The following is a 20,930-nucleotide window of genomic DNA, read 5'->3' on the forward strand; positions in this document are numbered from 1 at the left end:
TCCTGATTCAAAAGACCACACCTCTTCAGGAAAGCACTTAACCGTTTTGCTTCCCTGAATCAGTGCCTTAAAGCTTTTGCCTTCTGGGTCAGCATTCAGGTTGGAGTTACAAGAACCCTTGCGTGGCGGCTAAGAGGGCCCTCAAGCGTTAATCCCAGAACACTGACAAGTCCACAGCAATGTGTGAGCACACGCCACAGTCTACCCCATCCAATTTCATGATGTTATGTTTGTCTCTACTGGACATCAACAGGATGACTTTCATTCAAAGCACTACATCCATGACATCTTTTTAAAAGATGAGAGAAAAGAGATTTATATTAGTACAAATGTGTTGATTTAGCAGCAGTAATACGTACTTTTCATCTAATTTTATTTTTGCTTGCATTTACTGGGGTAATAAAATATAGTCCTTATCAATCCTTGTTATGGCTACCTTATCAATTTTCCAATTGGTTAAATTATTGTAAGACAAAGTGACATCTCCAGAAAGCTTTTACTTTATAGGATTTCTCTAGAAAATAATCATTTGATTTTCGTGCTTGAGTAATAATTAATTTTTTTTACCGGTACAGCAAATACAGTATATGGAGAGCACATGTATAGATATAGTACCCATAATAAGAAATACATTTGCATTATGTAATTCATGCACACTAGTGTGAATACATTGTAGTGTGACTATTAAATGACTGCCTCCTAGAGTACGTTCTCATGACAGATTATAAACAAAAGTTACTGAGAGTTGAACTGAGCCTTGAACTGTAACTGTTACTGTAAAACAAACCTTAGAGCTTGCTTTTCTTTCAGATTATAGGTTCTGAGGGTCTTTTGTATTCAATACACTACAGGATTTAGTGTTCCAGGTGTGATTAATATTTTGCAATGGAAAGAGATGACATTTCCAGTATCATCCCATGTTTGTTTCAAAAATTGCTTACTTTGGGCAAGGGGAGAAAGGGATTAGATTGAGAAATTACAGAAACAAGTATTCTTTAAAGGGATATAAGATACCATATTTGTCTAATGAAGATCTTTATAGCATTCTTGAAACTGACCTCATTATAAGCCGCTCAGCATGTGCTTTGCTTGCTGCCTACTGCCTCTCAGTCAGTCTCAGCTGTATGAGACATAGTATGATGCATGAACAAAGAGTGTATGATTATCTGAAAATGTCATAACCTCAGAAGATCATGTGATTCCATTTCATATAGTTACATATGAGAACTCTGTCTTTTCAGAATATAGTTTGTTAAGCAGGTAGACATGGAACAGTACATTTTAATATTTCTTTTTAGTTGCAAAATACATTTCTGTTCAAAACGCTTCTTTTTAGTGTCTTACAGTAAAATACAGGGACCATGAGGGAAGCAGAATAGGCTGCATCTTAATGTCATGAACAACAAGCAGATAGTCTTTGCCATGACCCCCAAAAAGGTTTATTGCCACTGGAACACCCTGTCCCTTTTGCTAGAGTCAATAAATTCACAAGAGGCTCTCCTAAGTGTGGCCTGTCATGGATTCACAGGGTCTGGTCTATGCCCCAGCCTTTAACTGGTCTCCTGAGGAATATCCCATTAGTGTGCTGGACTCCAAGGATCCCTATTGTTCCACAGGGACAGGCCAGTGGCCTCTACAACTCCAAAACTAGGCCTTCAAGCCCCACCAATCCCTGTATCTCGATGGCTGCCTGCAGCAATCCAGCCAAGCCAGGCTCCTGCAAGATACTTTCCCCCTGCTTCAGGGCACAGTGCTCTTCAGTAAATATCTGCAACAGCACCAGGCAGATTTTTCAAAATAAAGTAACAATTTATTAGTGACCTGGAATACAGAGGCTGAAAGTCTGGGTTGCCCTGAGAGAGGCAGAATTAGGACAGGTTTCACACTGCGGGGAGACAAGATTTTGCCATGCCCTATTTCCCTAAGGTTTCCTCCCATCTCCTCTGCCCCATTCCCTTTGTCTCTCAGTCCCCAGTGAGCTTCCCTGTGTCTGTGAACCCTGCTTTTCTTCACATAAACACCTAACACCTTTGTGTCTTTGTTCTCCAGACACAGCCATGCTGTGTTCACACGTTCAGCTACTTCTGCAGGTAGGAGTTAATCTTTGGTTGTTGAGACTCCCTTACCTCAGGAGGATCTTCCATTCATCTGGGTTGATTCCAGCCTAGTTCCTAATGGCGCATTCCTACTACCCCAGACAGCTACACAGCCCAAACACCTCATACCTCCTGCTCAATTCCAGGAAAAGCAATTTAACCCCTCTATATCCAATGGGTAACAATAGAAAGTCAGATGGGGACACATACATTGTTCATAAAAATATTACAGAAAATTCCCACATTTGTTATGTAGCCACAATACAATTGTGTCTGTCAACCCCTTCCCTTGCACGAATAGGATCATTGTGCAGGAAAATTTTCCCCTTGTATAGATTATTGAACTTAATCATGTAGATACAACACATCTTCATGCCTCCAAACTGCATACACAGGTTCAAAGTGGATTACTCCATTCCGTCTCCTATTTGTGTCCCATATGTAAAATAGTGACAATGAATAGTGCAAATTATAAATAAATATGGAAAAGTGTTACATGAAAACAGCCAGAGTGAGCAAATCAAGTACATTACATAGCATATACAAACATGAACAAAGCTGAAAAGTACATTCTGTAAATTAGGGGTGCCCAAAATCTTACCCATGAGTAAGTAGAAGGGAAAAGTCACAGGTGTATGAAGAAAAGCATTCTTCCTGTAGCTCTCCCAATGTACAGGCCATCTTAGATCAAGCAGTCACAATCACTAGCATGGCCAGGCTATTTCAGCTGACTGGTCCTGAAGTACCATCTGCTAGTGGCTGTTCCAGCTGGTCAGTTCCCAGCTCAAAGACAGGAAATTACTTTATTAAACATACAGTATAATATCACATTTTTGTGAATCAGCCATCACATCAATAACATTTCGGGGGGGGGGGGGGAGAGGTTGTTCATTTTGGTTTTTGTCTTGTCCAAATGAATGCTGTAACAAAGAATTTTAAATTTATGTGATCATTAATAATATGTATGAAATGTTGGAAAATGTCATGTCTTGAAAATGCATGAACATAACAATAACATTAATCTTGCCTGTTTAAAAAACAAAAACTACATGGCATGCAGAAATAATAGAACAATTTGTCTTGTTTATCTGTAGAGATGATCAGAAATGCACTGAGCTGGGCTGTCTTACATGGAAATATATTTGTAATCATCTAAAATTTAAGTCCTAACCTTAAAAGTATGTCTGTAAGGTTAAACCATTATTACTGGATTACATTTTGTTAGCTTTACTATACACTATCACTGCAATCACTATACACTCTCAATGATAATGTCTTTATAGAATTATACTTATTTCAAATGAGCGTTATCCCAATGAATGAATATATTCCATGAAAGTGAAACATTGGTTAAAAATCTACATTGTGCTTTCTTTAGTTTAGTTGCTGGAAATAAATATATCTACATGTCTATCACATAACAAAGGAAATTGGAATGAATTAAATATGAAATAATATATATTTCTCTCTTTCACAGCCAGAAGTTAAGTTTTAAAGAGCGGGTACGGATGGCTAGCCCAAGAGGCCAGAGTATTAAGAACAGGCAAGCATCAGTTGGAGATCGACGGTCACCAGGTACTGATGTTACTGCAGAGAGCAGCCCAACCAAAGTGCAAAAGAGCTGGAGCTTCAATGACCGAACCCGTTTCAGACCTTCACTGCGCCTGAAGAGTTCTCAGCCAAAACCAGTGGCAGATGGTAAGATATTTTTCATGCGTATTTTCCATTATACCTTGTCGCTATCTCCCCGTTGCCACAAAGCGGCCAGACTTCCACCACCATCCATTCTCCGCAGTTCTAGGAAACCACTGCAGATACTCGAGTTTGGAGAAGGGGGGTACTGGAAAGCTGGCTTCCCACTAGGTTAGAGTTCAAGCTGTAGTGCTTTTTCTGTGGTATACTGTTTGGTGGTGGTGCTAGTGGTGAGTTTGTGTCACTGGGCAGAGGAGGGAGATGTACTAGTAGATGCTTTAACTTTTCATTTCCTTATTTTTATGGTTTTATCTTAGGCAAATTATGAGTAGACCAACCTTAAAAGATAATAGATAAACAAGATCATGGTTTTGTGTAAGGACATTGTGAAGTGTCAGAATTTCCGACAGAATGGAGATTCCAAGTTTTGTCCACATTGGTTCCTGTTTTACGGAAGGTATAGGAGAGCCAGAGGACCTGAGGTTATGCCTCTCCCCTTCTCCTTCAACCAGCTAAGCACTTTCACAAAAATCCTGTTTTTTCACTAATGTAACCCTCACTTCATCAAAGATCTTCCTCTATGATGTCGCATCAACAGGGACCCAGTGGCCCCTCTAGTCAGGGATAACCAAGGATGTGGAGACCAGATGCAATGCTGGAGGACTAAGATAGCCAGGGAGCCTAGTGACAGCCAAGAATAGGGAGAGCCAGGCAACTTGTAACCTATCAAAGTTCAACTTGAAATATAGTCAATTTCAAAAAGCGAGTTAAAAGTAGTTTTTGGTATTACAGTTGCCTGAGTGTTCCCTGGCAATTTTAGGTTTATACAATCATATTTTCCTATTATATAAAGATTTGACTTCCCCCTGAAGGCCCACATATAAACAATAGGATAGGGGAATACAAGGGAAGCAGCAAAATTGACTGTACACAAAGTGCTGTCAACTGCAAAAAGGAAACCAATTGACAAAAATAGAGACGTCGCTAATCTCTTTTCATGACAGTAATCATGTATGCAACTTCTAATAATTGTGGATAATAAAAAAAAATCAGACAAGAGTGTGATTTAGCTATCTGCATCCCTTTAAGAGCACATATTAGCACATACATAGAACTGAAATACACCGTAGACCACAACTAAGAGCCTCCTACTCAACATACCTATTCAGGAAATGCCTCACTAAATAATCAGGGTTAGCAACATTCCCTGAAGGGCTGAAAACAAAACAAGCAGACCATCTGCGGATCAGCAATCCAGAGTCTAGGGTCCTCCTCTGAGAATCCTCAGATGTACAAATCTTGAGACTTTCAGCTTAGGGGTTGAGCACCCGTGGCTGATCTCAACGGCTATGATAGAACAATGGAACAGAAAGTGGTCTGTAAGATACAAACCAATAAGGTCTTTATAGGTAAAAAAAATCAATACCATGACCTGCACCTCGACATAAACTGACAACCAATGCAGTTTGCTGAGCACAATTGTAATATTCCTTTTAATTTTTACCCCTTATTTTATACTCCTATCTTTCATTCTCTATCCCCATCACATTGAGGAATTCATTTCCTTTTTACCAGCTCCCCATGCTCATCGAACAAACTATGCAAACACTGCCATATATTTTCCCCTAGACATACTGTAACTTATAGTCTTGAAGCATCATCAAAATAAGTAGGAACTTCCCGTGCAGTCTTTGTTTTTAGGGAAAAGATGCCATGAATTGCATCTGCAGGAATCAATACTCATAAAAACTAAATATAGTTTATAATTCTTTACAATACACTTAAATACTTTCCAGTTCCTCAGAGTAACTGCAGATTGTATGCATGTCAACAGTTTCCAGCTGCACAGTCACCATTATGTACAAAAGCCAACAGATATGTCCATTTCTCTTCTGTGACAGAAGGAACAACAGCTTTAAGTGACTCCAGCTCTTTGGTAAAGTTTCCACTGTAGGACTTAGTCCAGCAACCTCTAGGATCAGTGTTATCAAACTGATGTCCAGCTTGCTTACTACTTATAGGCAACACTCACACAGTACATTCTGCAGCCTCGCTTTTATCCCTCAGATATGTAGTACCAACCTTGGTGTGTTCAAAATTTTTCCTCACATGCTATCGATTCTACAGTTATTAAATGCTGTCTCAAGGTGGATGTTCAATAGACTGCATATTTAGCTTAGAGCATTTTTTCTTCTTACTGAATGGAACTACAGCATTTTATTTGTTGTAGTAATGTATTCTTATCTCCCAGGTGTCAGGTCACTACCTCAGTTTCCTTCCTTATGATGATCTTCCACTGGCTATTTGGCTGGGTAATTGTGGTACTTTGGCCCTCCAACCAAAGCAAAAATCCTCCCTTTCTGGGATAAACAAACATCCAAACACAAAACACCACACATATTTGACCCTCCTTGAGCCAGGCCTTTTGCCACCTATTAGTGTAGGAGCTCAGTGGTCCATTTCTTGTATCACGTCTCATCTCTTTTGATGTAAGGCAGGTGCCAGTGATTGACTGACCTCCCCAGGCTAAGGAATTTCTTCATCCTTCCAGGACCAAACAACTCAATAGTCCTTTCCTACCTTGCTCTTCCATCCTTAACACAGGAGAGTGAAAAGGGCTTCCTCCCACCTTTTCTTGCAAGCTCTAGCCTGGCATCTCTAGCTAAAGGCAGGAGCTAGCAACAGGCTTCCAGCCCACTCCACTAGTGCATTGCTTCAGGCGTTTCCTTCACTTGCTTTCCCACACGTCTGAATCTTCATTCCCTTAGTGCAGGACTCACAAACAGTCTCTGATTCTACTGAAAATCTTATCCCACAAAGGAATGGGAAGTTCTTTTCTCTCCTGCCTCATCAGGCCTTGAACAACTTACCCTTCCCTGTGTTTCCTGTCTCTTCATAGACACTTTCCACAGACTCTCCAGGGCTGCTTCCCCAGCACTCCTGGTGGAAGGCCCTACTCCAGGTCTTGCTGCGTCTCTGGTTTCTGAGGAACAGGAATTATTCCCCTTCTCCCTACTGCCTTCTCAGCAGGGGTTGGTCTAAATCACCCTTTCTCCCATTCTGAGATGAAAGTAGGCACAGGGTGTAGCCATCTATAAGGACCAACACACCCTGTTACATTGTATTCCGCCATTTTATGCTTTCGAGCCTTTGCAGGAGATATTTAGCATTCTCTATAACCTAAAGACATTGTGCAGTTTATTGAATAAAACATCAAAGTGTTCAACACTTGAGAAATTACAGACGTATTTCATTTGATTAATTGAAAAGGCCTCTCCAAGGAAATAGTTGATTTCTATTCTTATCTCTAAACTTAATGGCAGAAAGTTATAAACTCACATGAACTCTCTGCCCTTCTATTCCCCTGAGAGTACTTACATTGAATCCTCAGGGTGAGTAGATTATAAAAATCATGGAAAGAATGCAAATGTATACTTCATCCCCCATATACTTAGTTATTACCATAAAATTTATGTATCGTAAAAATGACAGCTTTTTCTTTCAATAACACACAGATCTTGCCCTCATCTAGAGTTCAGTTGATCAGGGGCAGGTCCTTAGTTTAGTTGTTTTTAAGCCCTCATTAGTTAGCAATTACTGGTTAAGAGTTAAGCCATTTGGTGTCTTTCGTCTCCTTACTGGATTTGTATGAGCTAATACCTTGGGATAAAAAGCTGTAGTGCTGTTAGCAATATGTTAATTGACGTCAGTCGATAGGGTAATATTTCTGTGATTGTTTAAACTGATAATGTATCTCCTGTCATTTTCATATAGTTTACACTGTATTGAATTAGTAAGATCTTCTCAAACATAATCCACCATTCTAATTTGAATTCTATGCGCCAGATCTTCTTCTGCTGTTAATCAGCATAGCTCCATTGGTTTTGATAGAATTATTTCAATTTACATCAACTGATGGTCTGGCCCTATGATTCTGTCATTCAATGTGTATCTCTACAATACATATTGAGGGTCTGATTGTGCAAAATTTACTCATATAAGTGAGTACTCAATGACTTCAAAGGGACTGCTTAGTAGCATGAGTAAGGGTTGCACAATTGGGCTCTGAGAGAGAGAGAGAGAGAGCGCAAATGCAATGTGGTGTGGTACAGAGGTTTTACGTAAATGAATTTCAGATGACCACACACTTATGAGTGGTGAAGCCATGAACTGAGTGCCAATTAAGCCATTATACCATACTACACGGCATGTATTCTGCGTATGCCAAATACAGTACTATTTTAGGAATGCTTTAGAATTTTAAAAAATGTTGTTGGTACTGTCCTTCATAACCTTCTGCATTTAAAGCCAGGTACCCTCATTACCATTACCCAGCAGCTGGAGTCTCTGCTTTTTTAATAGAAAGGGAGAGGGAGCCAACCCTAGGATGAAGCTGGCCCTAGTGGGGTGAGTGCTTGCGGGGGTGAAGTCATTGCTGCTGCTAACCCTGACCAAAACTGGGCATTTGGGCTGAAGACTCTCCAGTGGTGATCTCTGTCCCCACCCCCAAGGACAAGGGGTTTGGAATTTCAGAGCTCACACCAACAGAGCGGTTTTGTGGGCAGAGTACAACAAATGATGCAGTCAAAGATACAGGATATTTCCCCCATAGCTCTTCACTTTATCACATAGCCTGCACTTTCTTACATGGCTATACTTTAACATGTGTGCTGTTTACATAGGTATGAGATATGTTTGTGTGTATAGCTATATTGATACATATCAGTTAGATAGAGATTTTTAAAAGTTTCTAATTTTAAAAGTTAAAAAGCATCAAAACAAAATCATCCTTCTTTCTTACTCTCCTTTTATGGCGAGTTAATAACAGATCAGTTAGTGATTCACTGTTATGATGTGATCAGCAATATTAACTGTAGAATTATGGTGTATATAATTAACTGTTTTTAGAAAAACTTCTGATTCTGCTATCATCATTCAACGTGGAGAAACTCCTTTTTAATTAAGTATCGGGAGCCATTCCATGAAATATTGCCAGTATTTCGACAAAGCGTTTTTCGGAAGTTTAATAGCAACTAAAGCTAACTGATAATTATTAGATGGGAATCTTTATGCAATGTTCATTATACACGCAGAATTTTGAATTTTTGGATCACGCATTAATTATTTGATAACCAATAAAAATGAGGCTTCTTATCTTAAAGAAATATTGCCTAAGCCCCTCCCCTCAAAGAGAGTTAGGCATTTACGAGTAGGTACCTCCCTCTACTAGGATTCACAGCTGTGAACTGTTTGCTGGAGTTAAGCACTGAAGCAATGTCAGTTTTACTGTAGCCAAAGTACATTGCTAAACAAACTGAATACACATATGGCCTTTGGAAAATATAAATCAAAACCAAGGCATAACTTGTGCACCAAACCATATGACATACAGTTATGAACTCATGCATTTTTATTTGCTATTTCACAACATAATTTTATCCCATATATCTCTGCATAATCATAAATGGCAGTGAAATTCATAAATGGAATGCATACATGTCCATAAAATTCCACTGGAAAGTTAATCAGAGCATAAACGTTTATTTCATCGGGAATGCAAATTGGAAAATTTTCCAAATTCTTCTTAATACGTGCTCCCCAAACTCTTTTTGGACACAGCAGCAAAATGAGGACAGACATATGCATGGGATTACAATTTTGTTAAACTTTAGCACGAGGGAGGGGCTATACCTGCCCATCACCTATATTCTCCTATACCAGGCACTTAATTGGTTCCAGTGTGGGGATTACAGAGCTCCTTACCAGAGAACCCATTAACTGGCCCAGGCTTACAGGACTTGTTACCATATAACCCGTAACTAGCATCAGGTTTACAGGGCTACTTAACATATAACTCAAACACGGGGTGGCTCTCCTCAGTTTACACTCCAGGACTCAGCTCTGAGTCCTAGCACCCTCTTCCCCTCCTTCCCCCGCAAAGGGGACAGAGGGTGCAGCAGGGTGGGACCTCAGTCCGCAAGTTCTACAAGGTCTGACCTCTGCCCATGAAGGCCTCAAGGACTCACCCTATCACATGAGCCCAAGGCTCATCACCAAAATTCCAGGTCTTTTACCTCTGGGAACCATTCATTTTATTCTCTTAACTGCACTGGAAACCAGCGGCAATTTCTGATGAATAAACTCCACCACCCAAGTACCTTAGTTAGGTACTAAGTGTGTTCCTACTCAGACCACTGTGGGTTGAAGGTGCTGTGAGGAAGGCAAAAAACTTCCTGGTCCTTTGCCAGTTGGCCCATGGGAGAAAAAATTCCCTCCTGACCTTGTAAATAGGCGATTGGTTAGACCTGCAGTATCTGTCAGGCCAGGTTCCCAGGTGGATAAGGTGCGCAGCTGGAACAGAGTCAAAAAAAGCTCCACAAGGCCCCTGCACTGGCTAAATCCTGGGAGCTGGGAATGCTGGCCAATCAGCACCCTTCTCCCCCAATTGGCCAATGGGTGCCAGAGACTCCCGGGAGAGGAGCTACCTATTGTCCATTGGCAAACGTCTCCCTCCCTTGCTACTGTGGCTGTTTTCCTTTCACCAACAGCCCCATCAATTTCTCCTACCCATTGATGTGGGTGGGTGGTGTTTCCAAGTCTCTAAGTATTATAAAGAAATATGCACATTTCTCATATAAATCAAATAAGGTTTCTAGCTTTTCCTCACAGCATTATTGACATATTGTATTGAGCTCCTACCATGCTGAGGGAAACTCATGCCAACGGAAATATTAGAAAGAAAGAAGACAATTTATTAAGAAAAGTGCCTCTTTTGCATGTTGGCTTAAACTTACAAGAACTTTTTGTTGTGTATCAATAAATATATTTTGAAGATATTTGTGTCTGTGAACTGCTTGGAGAACTTCACAGATTGCATGAGTCTCATTCAACACCAGATTTATGCAGATTTTTCTTTGCAATGTTCCACTAAAGGAGCTCTTTCATTAATTAAGCTACACTTAGAACAAGGTCCAAGGATTGTATAATAGAGGCCGCCATTTAGAAATGCACTTTATTTTAAACTGTAGAAGCCAGAATCTCCTCTTTCAGTGGTTTTATACAGTTGTAATTTTATTGACTTTAACCTGAAGTTACTCCTGATTTACACCAGTGTAAGTGAGAAGAATCAGATTTTTAGTGAAAATACCACTAGAATAAAGGAAGACTTATTTAGTATGGTATTTAGGGATAAGCCAGGAGATTCCAGAAATAGGGGAAGTTATTGGAAAGACTAAATCAGGGACAGAAGTGTGAAACACCTGGAAAGTTCAGCATTATGTATGGTTTTCAGTTATTATTTTAATTATTAGTAGCTTTGGTGAACTTAAAATAATATAGCAGGATAATTCCATAGTTAAAACTAATTAATAATTTTGTCAGGCATCCAAGCTTTCATTAGGGAGGGGATGGGGCATAAAAATAAGCAGATTTCTTCTAAATCATAAGACTGGCTAGTATAGAGAGCTTCCTCAGCTCCCACTATGGCAGGCAAAGGCAATGCTTAAGTGGCTTAGGGCAGAAGGCTTATGTGGGCCAACTGAACTGGGATGTATTTCATCCTATATCTTTCTTCTGTTAAACACAGTTTTTACCTGGAGTATTTGGTCATTCAGCTGTCCTCACACAGAATAAATGTGCTCTTTGGAACAGGGACCAAATCCTTTATTTTTCTGTTAAATGCTATGTAAATTTATGGTGCTATATAAATAATAACTAATAATTCATCATTACAATATCGGTGTCTTTTATCTATATTGTGGTTCTGCCACGGTTTCTATTACCTTGTTGCTTCTTTCTAAAATAGAGAACATGATGTGATATTTTCAGATGCCACGCAGACCTGCATTCAAAAGGAATTGATATTACAGTATCTATTTTGGACTACACAATCCTGCACTAGCAGGGAGATCGACTGATGATCTAATAGGTCTCAGGCCTTTTTCTGTCTCTAATTACTAAAAATCTGTTTTCCTCTTTGCTTTTAGGTTGAGACTAGACAGCAGAACTTGGTTTCCTTAATGTAGTTTTATTTCCCAATATAGACAGCATGAGAGAAAAGCTACCTAAATGTACAAGGGTATTGTCTTGAAGTGCTTGTTATTTAGCTTGCAAATGTATCCTGTAGCTGACACCACTCTTGGAACAGACGATGTTTATGTTGAGAGAGGATGCCAATGTGATGTATCAGTAGAAGATCTCACACCAGCACTTAAAACCATCATTAGAGCTATCAGGTGGGTGAAAAATACTTAGTGAAGAAATATTTGGAGAGCTCTATTATTGACTGTTGAAATTATTGTATGGCTATGTTTTTACATCACTAGTAAACATGCTAGTATAACTTCTCTCCCCACTGCTATTCAGCAGTATGCCTACAAGAAGCTGAAATATTTCCATAGCTCTAAGTTATCCTCTTTTCAACATTTCAAAAACATATTATACAATATGGGTCTCATTTGAATGGGAAGAGAAAGAGAAAAGTGAAGCTTGATTTACAATACAATACACAATACAATACAATGCATGTTCTGTAATTCAAAATACACTCAACATACAGATGCAGATTTACTGAATGTATGTCACCAGGCCTGGAAAAGTTATAATATTTCTCACTTTGCAGTGCTGTAGCTCTGTTGGTCCCAGAATATGAGAGAGTCAAGGGTGGGTGACATAATATATTTCATTGGATGAACTTCTGTTGGTGAGAGAGACAAGGTTTCGAGCTAACAGAAAAGAAGAGTTCTGTGTAGCTCGAAAGCTTGTTTATTCCACCAACAGAAGTTGGTCCAATAAAATATATTACCTCATCCACCTTGTGTCTCTAATATTTCTCACTGTCAAATTGACATTGTGTATTGAATTTGCTTACTCCCAAATCTTTCTGCAGTAGCATATTTTTTATGGTATAAGTTTCTTCTGGTGAATTCAGAACAGCTATATTCCTGCAGCTAAGGAGAGCCTTGTCAATGATAATTCATTGATCTAGTTATGACTCCAACAGTTTTAAACTAATCTCAGTTTCTGTCTCCTTTATCAAAGTGGCAAGCTGCACAAAATTACTGAAAGGGAAATATGTTCATGTAATGGTGAGTTTGGGAAGAAAAGAAACTGACCTAAACACCAGTGGCCACATTTTGATATCATGCTCACACCTTACTTCTCAGGTAGTCCCATTAATTTCAGTAATAGTATCAGAAACTGGCCCTAAAGAAACGTATATAACCCATGTTAACTAAGTGTGGGCCTTTGGCCTCCTCGAGTAGCTGGACCATGTATGAGATTTACAATCTTCAAACTAATAGGCCTGATCCTTTCGCTCAAGCAGTAGAGAGACTCATGCATTTAGATCCAGAAATTCAATCACTGCAGATTCCCCAGCTATGAGTACTGTTACGTTCACAGAGAACTTCATACTTCCTTTATCAAATCAATTTTTATAGACAAGCACTGCCACTGAAAGATGAATTATTGGGGGAAATGCTATCATGAACTGACTGCAGTGTTTCTGAACAATGCACAGAGCTTATAATTTGCTATAAAACATGCTTCAGCCAATGTAAGAAGTAGACAAAAATTAAGTAGGATACCATAATTGATTTTATTTCACTCACTCTGTCATCACCAAGTTGCAATAGTTACATGAATACTTTTCAGATATTTTGGAAATTGGAAGTATTTTTCCTACAGATTGTATTATTTCATGTGGTATTAGTAGAAAAGAATTTCTATAGTGGGACAAACCTGTATATCACACTAACCTTCCAGTGTTTGACTGACCCATCTCTATTATCTGAGTAGTATGTACATGTGAATACATAGGGACAATCACATCCCTGAATGAGTGCTCCCATAGCTCCCGTCTTGTGCATCTTCATGACAGAATCTATCACTTTAGAGAAGAACATAACTCTGGCAGCAGAAGAGAGCCGCTGCTGTGTTTCAAAAGGCTATCCTCAGAAAGACGAAGTCACACCTCAAGTCTGTGCCCAAACTGCTGTAAAATGACAAAAAAATTAAATTTGTTTTAAAATCCTCCGGAAGTTTTATCAAAATGGGAGAGGTAGTGCTGGCGTGCTGCAGAGGCAATGGCAGCTGCATCTCTGGAGACGGAAGGAACCAATGTGTTCTTCAGTGAAAGGCTCTTAGCCTGCGCCCATTGCTCACAGGTCTGACTGCCTCCAAGTAGCAAGGGAGACTGAAGACTCTCTCAGTGGATCTGTTCAATAACAGTTCAAGCAAATCGGGCTCTCTTGAAAGTCATATGCTTGAACTTTTTGGCTACAAGGGCCACGGCTTCCTCTGCCCCACCTCTTCCAAGCTCCTGTGCCAGGCCAGCTGAGGGAGGGAGTTACATGGGAAGACCGTGAAAGTTCTCCATAATGGTTGTATGTGTTTGAGGAGAGTGTTAGGGCAATAGTGAATTAAGAGAAATGGTGCCACATGCCTCAGTCAGGGCCAAAATAAAGGAATCAGTGTCTTGATTCCCCAGAGGATCAAGCTCTCACCATGGAGCTCTCAGTCAGCACGAAGCAGCTGATAATCCATACCAAGCATCAGCAGCGCAAGAGTATTACACATATAACTAAATTTCAACCTGTGCATGGTATACTAGTCCCCTCTGTGGTGGCAGGATGAGAGGTATTATCTGAACTAATCCTGGATCCCTGGACAGCAATTAGCCATTAGTATCCTGCACTGAGAGACCTGCAGCCTTGACAGAAAGCACTGCAGTTTTTAGCTATGGCCATTAACTCACATTTACCAAGCATGTAAAATAGAGTCAAAAGAAGAAACTAATACAAATTTTTACCGTATAGTACAACATATCTGATCGTTTCCTGACAATGAGAGCAACTAGGCTGTGTAATATTGTCCCAATGGAAATGGTGGGATTCCTACATTTCTTAGGACTTATAAAATCAGCGCTAAGAAATACACAGTAGAGAATAACTATGTAGTGTGACAGTGAAGTAAACTAGCTGACCTAGGAGGTCTTTTCTATCTCTAACTGCTGTATGTTTTCATACATACATTTTCATTTGGTGTTAATATGAAATCCAAATAATGTAGCTAAACGTCATGCAAACTTGTAAATTCCAGAGCTGATTAGTTATGTAATGAAAGCATAGGGATATATATTAGATGGAAAAAAGCAGGAAAACATGATTAATCATTTATGAATTTGGTTTAATTTTCTTTAAACTCCATCTGTTGGAATTATTAATTATATTTGAAATAATTAATATTAATATGGGAAATCACCAAACACCAATTTAACAATAAACTCCTTTATTAAATCCGAAGGATACTTTACGCAGTTACTCTAAACATGCCTGAAAAGCCTAACTAATAAGTAGTAACAAAACATTTATAGGCATTTGATCAAGATACTTACAAACTGGCTAACCCCAAGGGTGCTCAGATCCATATTGGTCGACTCCAGCATAATCAGGCAGGTATTAGCAATGATCCCTTTAAGAATTTACTTTTTATACCCTTAAACAAACACATGATGTCATTGCTAATTACTGACTTCAGCTAAAAACCAATTTGAGACAATTCACCCTTATTTCCAGTCTTAATCTCGATAAGATTTACAACCTCCTTTCTTCCCAAGGTCTTTCATTTCTTATCTTCTCTCCCATTCCTTGCTGACCAGCAGAACAGTGAGAAGATTTGGGCATGTTTCTTTTAAGACATTCTTTGTCTTGTTACTGCAGTTCTTTATTTTATTAGCTACTTTTGAAACCACACAGCCTTCCCACACTACAAGTAATGCTACTTATTATTCTCATGGTCTTCTTTTACTTCCTGATTGGGGCCTTCTTTACAAACACACATATTGATCCTTAACCAATTGTAAGCTAACTTTAATTCTTTAATTTTATGCTTACCCATTTATGAATTTGGTTTAATTTCATTTTCTTTAAACTCCATCTATGCTATAGTTTGAAATGTATTTCTCTTTTACTATCCATTAGAACTTTGTCTTATGGTGTTCTGCTTCAGATTCCTATATATTTTAACCCATAACATACTATTTCCCCCACCCCTACATGGTTCTAGAGCAGAGGTGGGCAAACTATGGCCCTCAGGCCACATGTGGGCCTGTCTGTCCAGGACCGTCCTGCCCGGCCCTTGAGCTGCTGGCTGGAGGGGCTAGCCCCCAGCCCCTCCACTGCTGTCCCCCTTCTCAGCTCGCCGTGCCACAAGCACTCTGGGTGGCGGGACTGCGAGCTCCTTCCGGGCAGCGCGGCTGCAAGAGCCGCCGGCCTGTCCCGGTGCTCTAGGCTGCGTGGCTGGCTCTGGCCGGGCAGCACGGCTGCCAGTCCTGGTGCTCTGAGCAGCATGGTAAGGGGGCAGGGAGCAGGGGGGTTGGATAAGGGGCAGGGGATCCCAGGGGGCAGTCAGGGGACACGGAGCGGTTGGATGGGGCAGAGGTTCTGGGGGGCAGTGGTCAGGGGACTGGGAACAGGGGGGATTGGATAGGCATGGGAGTCCTGGGGAGCCTGTCAAGGGGTGGGGGTGTGGATAGGGGTGAGACAGTCAGGGGACAGGGAATGGGGGGGGGTTGGATAGCGGGTGGTGTCCGGGGGAGCGGTTAGGAGCAGGAGGGTCCCAGGAGTGGGCGGTCAGGGGACAAGGAGCAGGGGGGTTGGATGGGTCGTGGATTCTGAGGGGGGCAGTCAGGGGATGGGAAATGGGAGGGGGCGGATAGGGGGCGGGGACCAGGCTGTTTGGGGAGGCACAGCCTTCCCTACCCGGCCCTCCATACAGTTTCGGGACCCCGATGTGGCCCTCAGGCCAGATTTTTGTCCATCCCTGTTCTAGAGTCTCAGCCAGACTGTTTAGGCATATATAAAAAGACTGCCTGGGAGAAAAGATGATTTCTGGCTGCTGGGGATAGAGCAGGTTAGTATTCTAGGGAGGAGTCAGTGTTGCCTCAATCTACCTACACCTTGAACACCCCTCCTTCCGTGGCTTGCACTTCCCACATGATCTGCCTCCCTGCTACTAGTTCCTGACCCCTTCTGCAGGCAGAAAACCAGAAGGGGTTGCTGAGGCCAGGGATGGGAAAAAAAAGTCATGGAACCAGCAGGGTAGAAGAGCACTCTGGTACAGCCAGCATCCTGGGCAAGCATCATGGGGCTGCTGAATTGCTGGAAGTGGTGGGGCATGTTTTCACACTCAGCAGTGTAGTTGTGGTAGTCTTGTAGAGGAAAGCAATCTTCCTGGACTGTAATCTTCAAAACAGGGACTATGTCATGATGCCTCTCAGACTAGGGCTCCAGTCCTTTTTGAGGCTTCTTGGTGCTATGGCAATTTAAACATTTTAAAAAATAATGACGTAAGAGCATCAGAATCACTAAAAGAACTGACGATGCATTTGCTCAGCCCCAGACTCAGTAAAGAGCACAATGACTAGAGTCTTGCGTGGATACAAAATTTGTATCTGCAGCCAATCTGCAAAAATTGTCCGTGGATATCTCCAGATTTGTAGGCTCTACTAATGACAAGAGTACTTGTACATAACACTATAACTGGCAGAATGAATGGGGAGGAAAATGAAGGGAAAGAAATACAAAACAAATGGGAAGCAAAACTTTGTACAAGAATAATCTTCATGTCCCTGTAATCCTGATTTTTTCTGCTCTTGCATTTGATGTTATTGACATGAGGTGATGGTGCTAATATTGTTCTGTTTGGGCCTTGCTCATGCAAAACTTGTCTGAGCTTCAGGAGGAGTTTAACCTCAGTAAAGATGCAGAGCAGGTCGTGTAGAGATTCTTGGGGTGTAAATGACGTAGTGTCATACAAAAGTGTCTGAAATCATTTGGAGCTCAATTCAATACAAAATAATTTAGCTTCTGCTTTTTGCTGGATGATGAACTGGGACATTATTTACAAATAATTCTTATGGTAAAGTTGCCTTACACCAATTGTTTTATTAGATTAGTTTAGTATACAGGGTATCATTCATCTCATTATATTTAAACTATATTAAAATGATCCTGTTATATTTAATACAGTGACTCTGAGAAAAAATAATTAGCCTTTCAACTAGACAGGGGACTGCACTGTTTTGTTTGTTTTTGTTTGTTTTACTTTCTGCTTAGTATGTATGCTTGACTGTATGTAAACTGGTCTACTCAGTTTACATACAGTCAAGGTTTATGGTGAGTCTTTTTTGCCCTCTTGTGGTACAAACAGAAAACAAGCACTAAGCTGTACTTATTAGTGTGCCTGTTGTGTGTTTTAAGGCCCAATTCTTCAAATACTTTAGCATATGAGTAACTTGACTTGTGGGAGTAGTGCCATTACATGCAAGTAAAGTCACCCAATGTGTAAGTGTTTGCAGTATCAGACCCTTAGTTTGTACCACATGTGAACACACAAAAATAGTTTAACATTTTGATTTTTAAAACTAACAAATACAAGGTAAATTCAAAGTTTTTGGATTTGTGACATAATTCTTTTATTTTGAAAAAAGTCCATAAAATTGCTATCATTAACCATAATGGGTGTTTACGTTTATTAAAATCTATTATATAAATAGTTATTTCAGGACTTTTAAAAAAAACAGATTGACTTATTTTTTAATTGAGAATTACTGATTAAATAGAATTTAACAACTCCAAAGGAACCCCTCAATTCCATCATTTAAATAATCCCTGCATTTTTATGTTACATAGTAACTGACAGGTTTTAATAACATCATTCTTTTTACTTCTTTATCATTTGTATAGCTCATATATCTCCTTCCCCTCCTCCCTCCTGTAGGATATTTTACATGTATTCTTGGAATCCAGAAGAAAACTTCACACATCTGAGGCACATGGGAATAAGGGCCTGATCCAAAGCCCATTGAAATTAGTGGGAAAATTACCATTGACTTCAATGAGCTCTGGATCCAGGCCCTAAATACTGAAATTTTTGAGAACAGGACTCTACTGAAATTGACCCATTAAGAGCAGGTGCAATTACTATACAACTTCATGTCCGGAAAGAAATGGAAACAGTCATCAAGGGTAGAATTTTTCAAAGCAATGAGTGTTAGCCTAATTCTGTTCCAACTGAAGTCAATGAAAAACCTTTAGGCTCAGAGGACTCCTAGGTTCAGAGGACGCAAGAAAAAAGACCCTTGTTACATTAGGAAACATAGATACATTAAAAGAGATTCTCCCCAAATAGCCAGAATCATCCTGAGTTCCAAAACAACATAGTCCCTTGGTCAAGCAAGGAAAAATGTTAAAACAGCCTTGAATAACCAAAGCCCTGGTCTGTATAACAACTTACTGCTTCCAGACAAGGTGCTGATCTACAGTTCAGATTTTTGTGTATGCTGATTAACCAGGTTTATGGCCCGATAATGAAAACTGACCTTCTGCCTCAATTTTCTTGTACATGCCATCCCATAGTAGGAAACTGGATTATTTTCCCATATAACATACTACTTCCCTTGCTCCACACTTCCTGTTTAGTCTCATATTGCACTTCATGAGGAGTGTGCATGGCAATTATGTACGGCAACCAAAAGAAAGAAAAAAGAAAAAAAGAACAGCCATATTTTCTCCTAAATAAACCACCTTTATAATGCAAGTTGTTTTGGAACAAGTCACTTTAATGTTTTCTTCATAACCTGAACAAAGAATGGAATACATGGGGATTAGATGTTCTATCAGACTTTTAGGAATAGAACATATTGGAGTCATTTGACAACTATGAAAAAATTCCATTTCCAACATTTTCCCTGCTTCAGGTTCCTCCATGTTAGAAATGACAGTGAGATATATTAGCTTGTGGAATTAATCTCCCAGTGGAAGCAATGGAAGTTTGTCCCTTTGCATATTAAAAACTACATTTCCACTGTGCACAATAGAGATTAATCCTGAACTGGCAAGGAGATGGAAAAGTTGTTCTAATAAGTCTCTTCCGTTTCTAGACTCTATGACCAAGATTATGCTTCATCCATTATATCAGTGACACTCCTCCTTACCTGAATTCACCATTTAACTTCATACTTACAATAATGCGACAAATCAAGAAACTAAGCCTTGTGGGAAAAGATCGATACTACTTAAAATAACAGGTTTATACATAATCAAAAGGGGTCCATTATAAATTTCAACTCTGACTGCATACTTTTTATAATAATGTGGTAAATAAATAATACAAAGTACAGTTTTCATGTAATTCCATTTAAAGTAGTACTAATCTCTAGTTATCACAGAGTGATAACCATGGCTTTTTATCTTCTTGTTGGCTGTCTTACAGGTTAATTATGTAGTATAATAAAAATTGAATTAGCTAATGTTATAGCATGAAATATTAGGATTAAGGATGTTGTGATGGGATATATAAACCCCACACTGGTAAGTAAGGGGTTTGTCAGGCGGCCCTGCACAGCCACACCTGCAGGGCCTGCACAAGCTGGAGGCAGAGCTTTAAAAAGGGGAGAAGAGCTCTTCAGAGCAGGGCAGTGGAAGGGAGCAGACAACTGCATGGACGGGAAAGTACTGCCCAGGAGCCCATTGCCTGGGACTTGACAACACAGACCTATGTAAACCCACATAGAAGAGGCAAGTTACTGAGCAAGCAGGTCAGAGACTTGATTGGAGTAAGAAAAGGAGTACTTGTGGCACCTTAGAGACTAACCAATTTATTTGAGCATAAGCTTTCGTGAGCTACAGCTCACTTCATCAGATGCATACTGTGGAAAATACAGAAGATGTTTTTATACATGAAAAAAAGGGTGTTTATCACTGTAAAAGGTTTTCTCTCCCCCCACCCTACTCTCCTGCTGGTAATAGCTTATCTAAAGTGATCACTCTCCTTACAATGTGTATGATAATCAAGGTGGGCCATTTCCAGCACAACCAACAGGAGAGTGGGTATGTTGGGGAGGGTGGGGAGAAAACCTGGATTTGTGCTGGAAATGGCCCACCTTGATTATCATACACATTGTAAGGAGAGTGATCACTTTAGATAAGCTATTACCAGCAGGAGAGTGGGGTGGGGGGAGAGAAAACCTTTTGTAGTGATAAACACCCATTTTTTCATGTATAAAAACATCTTCTGTATTTTCCATAGTATGCATCCGATGAAGTGAGCTGTAGCTCACGAAAGCTTATGCTCAAATAA

General features: G+C 40.0%; 1 protein-coding gene across 1 annotated transcript in view; it reads left to right on the top strand.

Annotated features, from left to right (window-relative positions):
* Window positions 1–20,930, top strand: part of KCNQ5 (potassium voltage-gated channel subfamily Q member 5) — a 533,682-nt gene that overhangs the window by 495,318 nt on the left and 17,434 nt on the right. Inside the window, exons 10-11 of the mRNA XM_037894324.2 lie at window positions 3,574–3,794; window positions 11,914–12,022. Coding sequence (XP_037750252.1) covers window positions 3,574–3,794; window positions 11,914–12,022 — 330 coding nt within the window. The remainder of the gene's footprint in view (window positions 1–3,573; window positions 3,795–11,913; window positions 12,023–20,930) is intronic.

The sequence above is a fragment of the Chelonia mydas genome, chromosome 3, assembly GCF_015237465.2.
Source record: "Chelonia mydas isolate rCheMyd1 chromosome 3, rCheMyd1.pri.v2, whole genome shotgun sequence".
Lineage (NCBI taxonomy): Eukaryota > Metazoa > Chordata > Testudines > Cheloniidae > Chelonia > Chelonia mydas.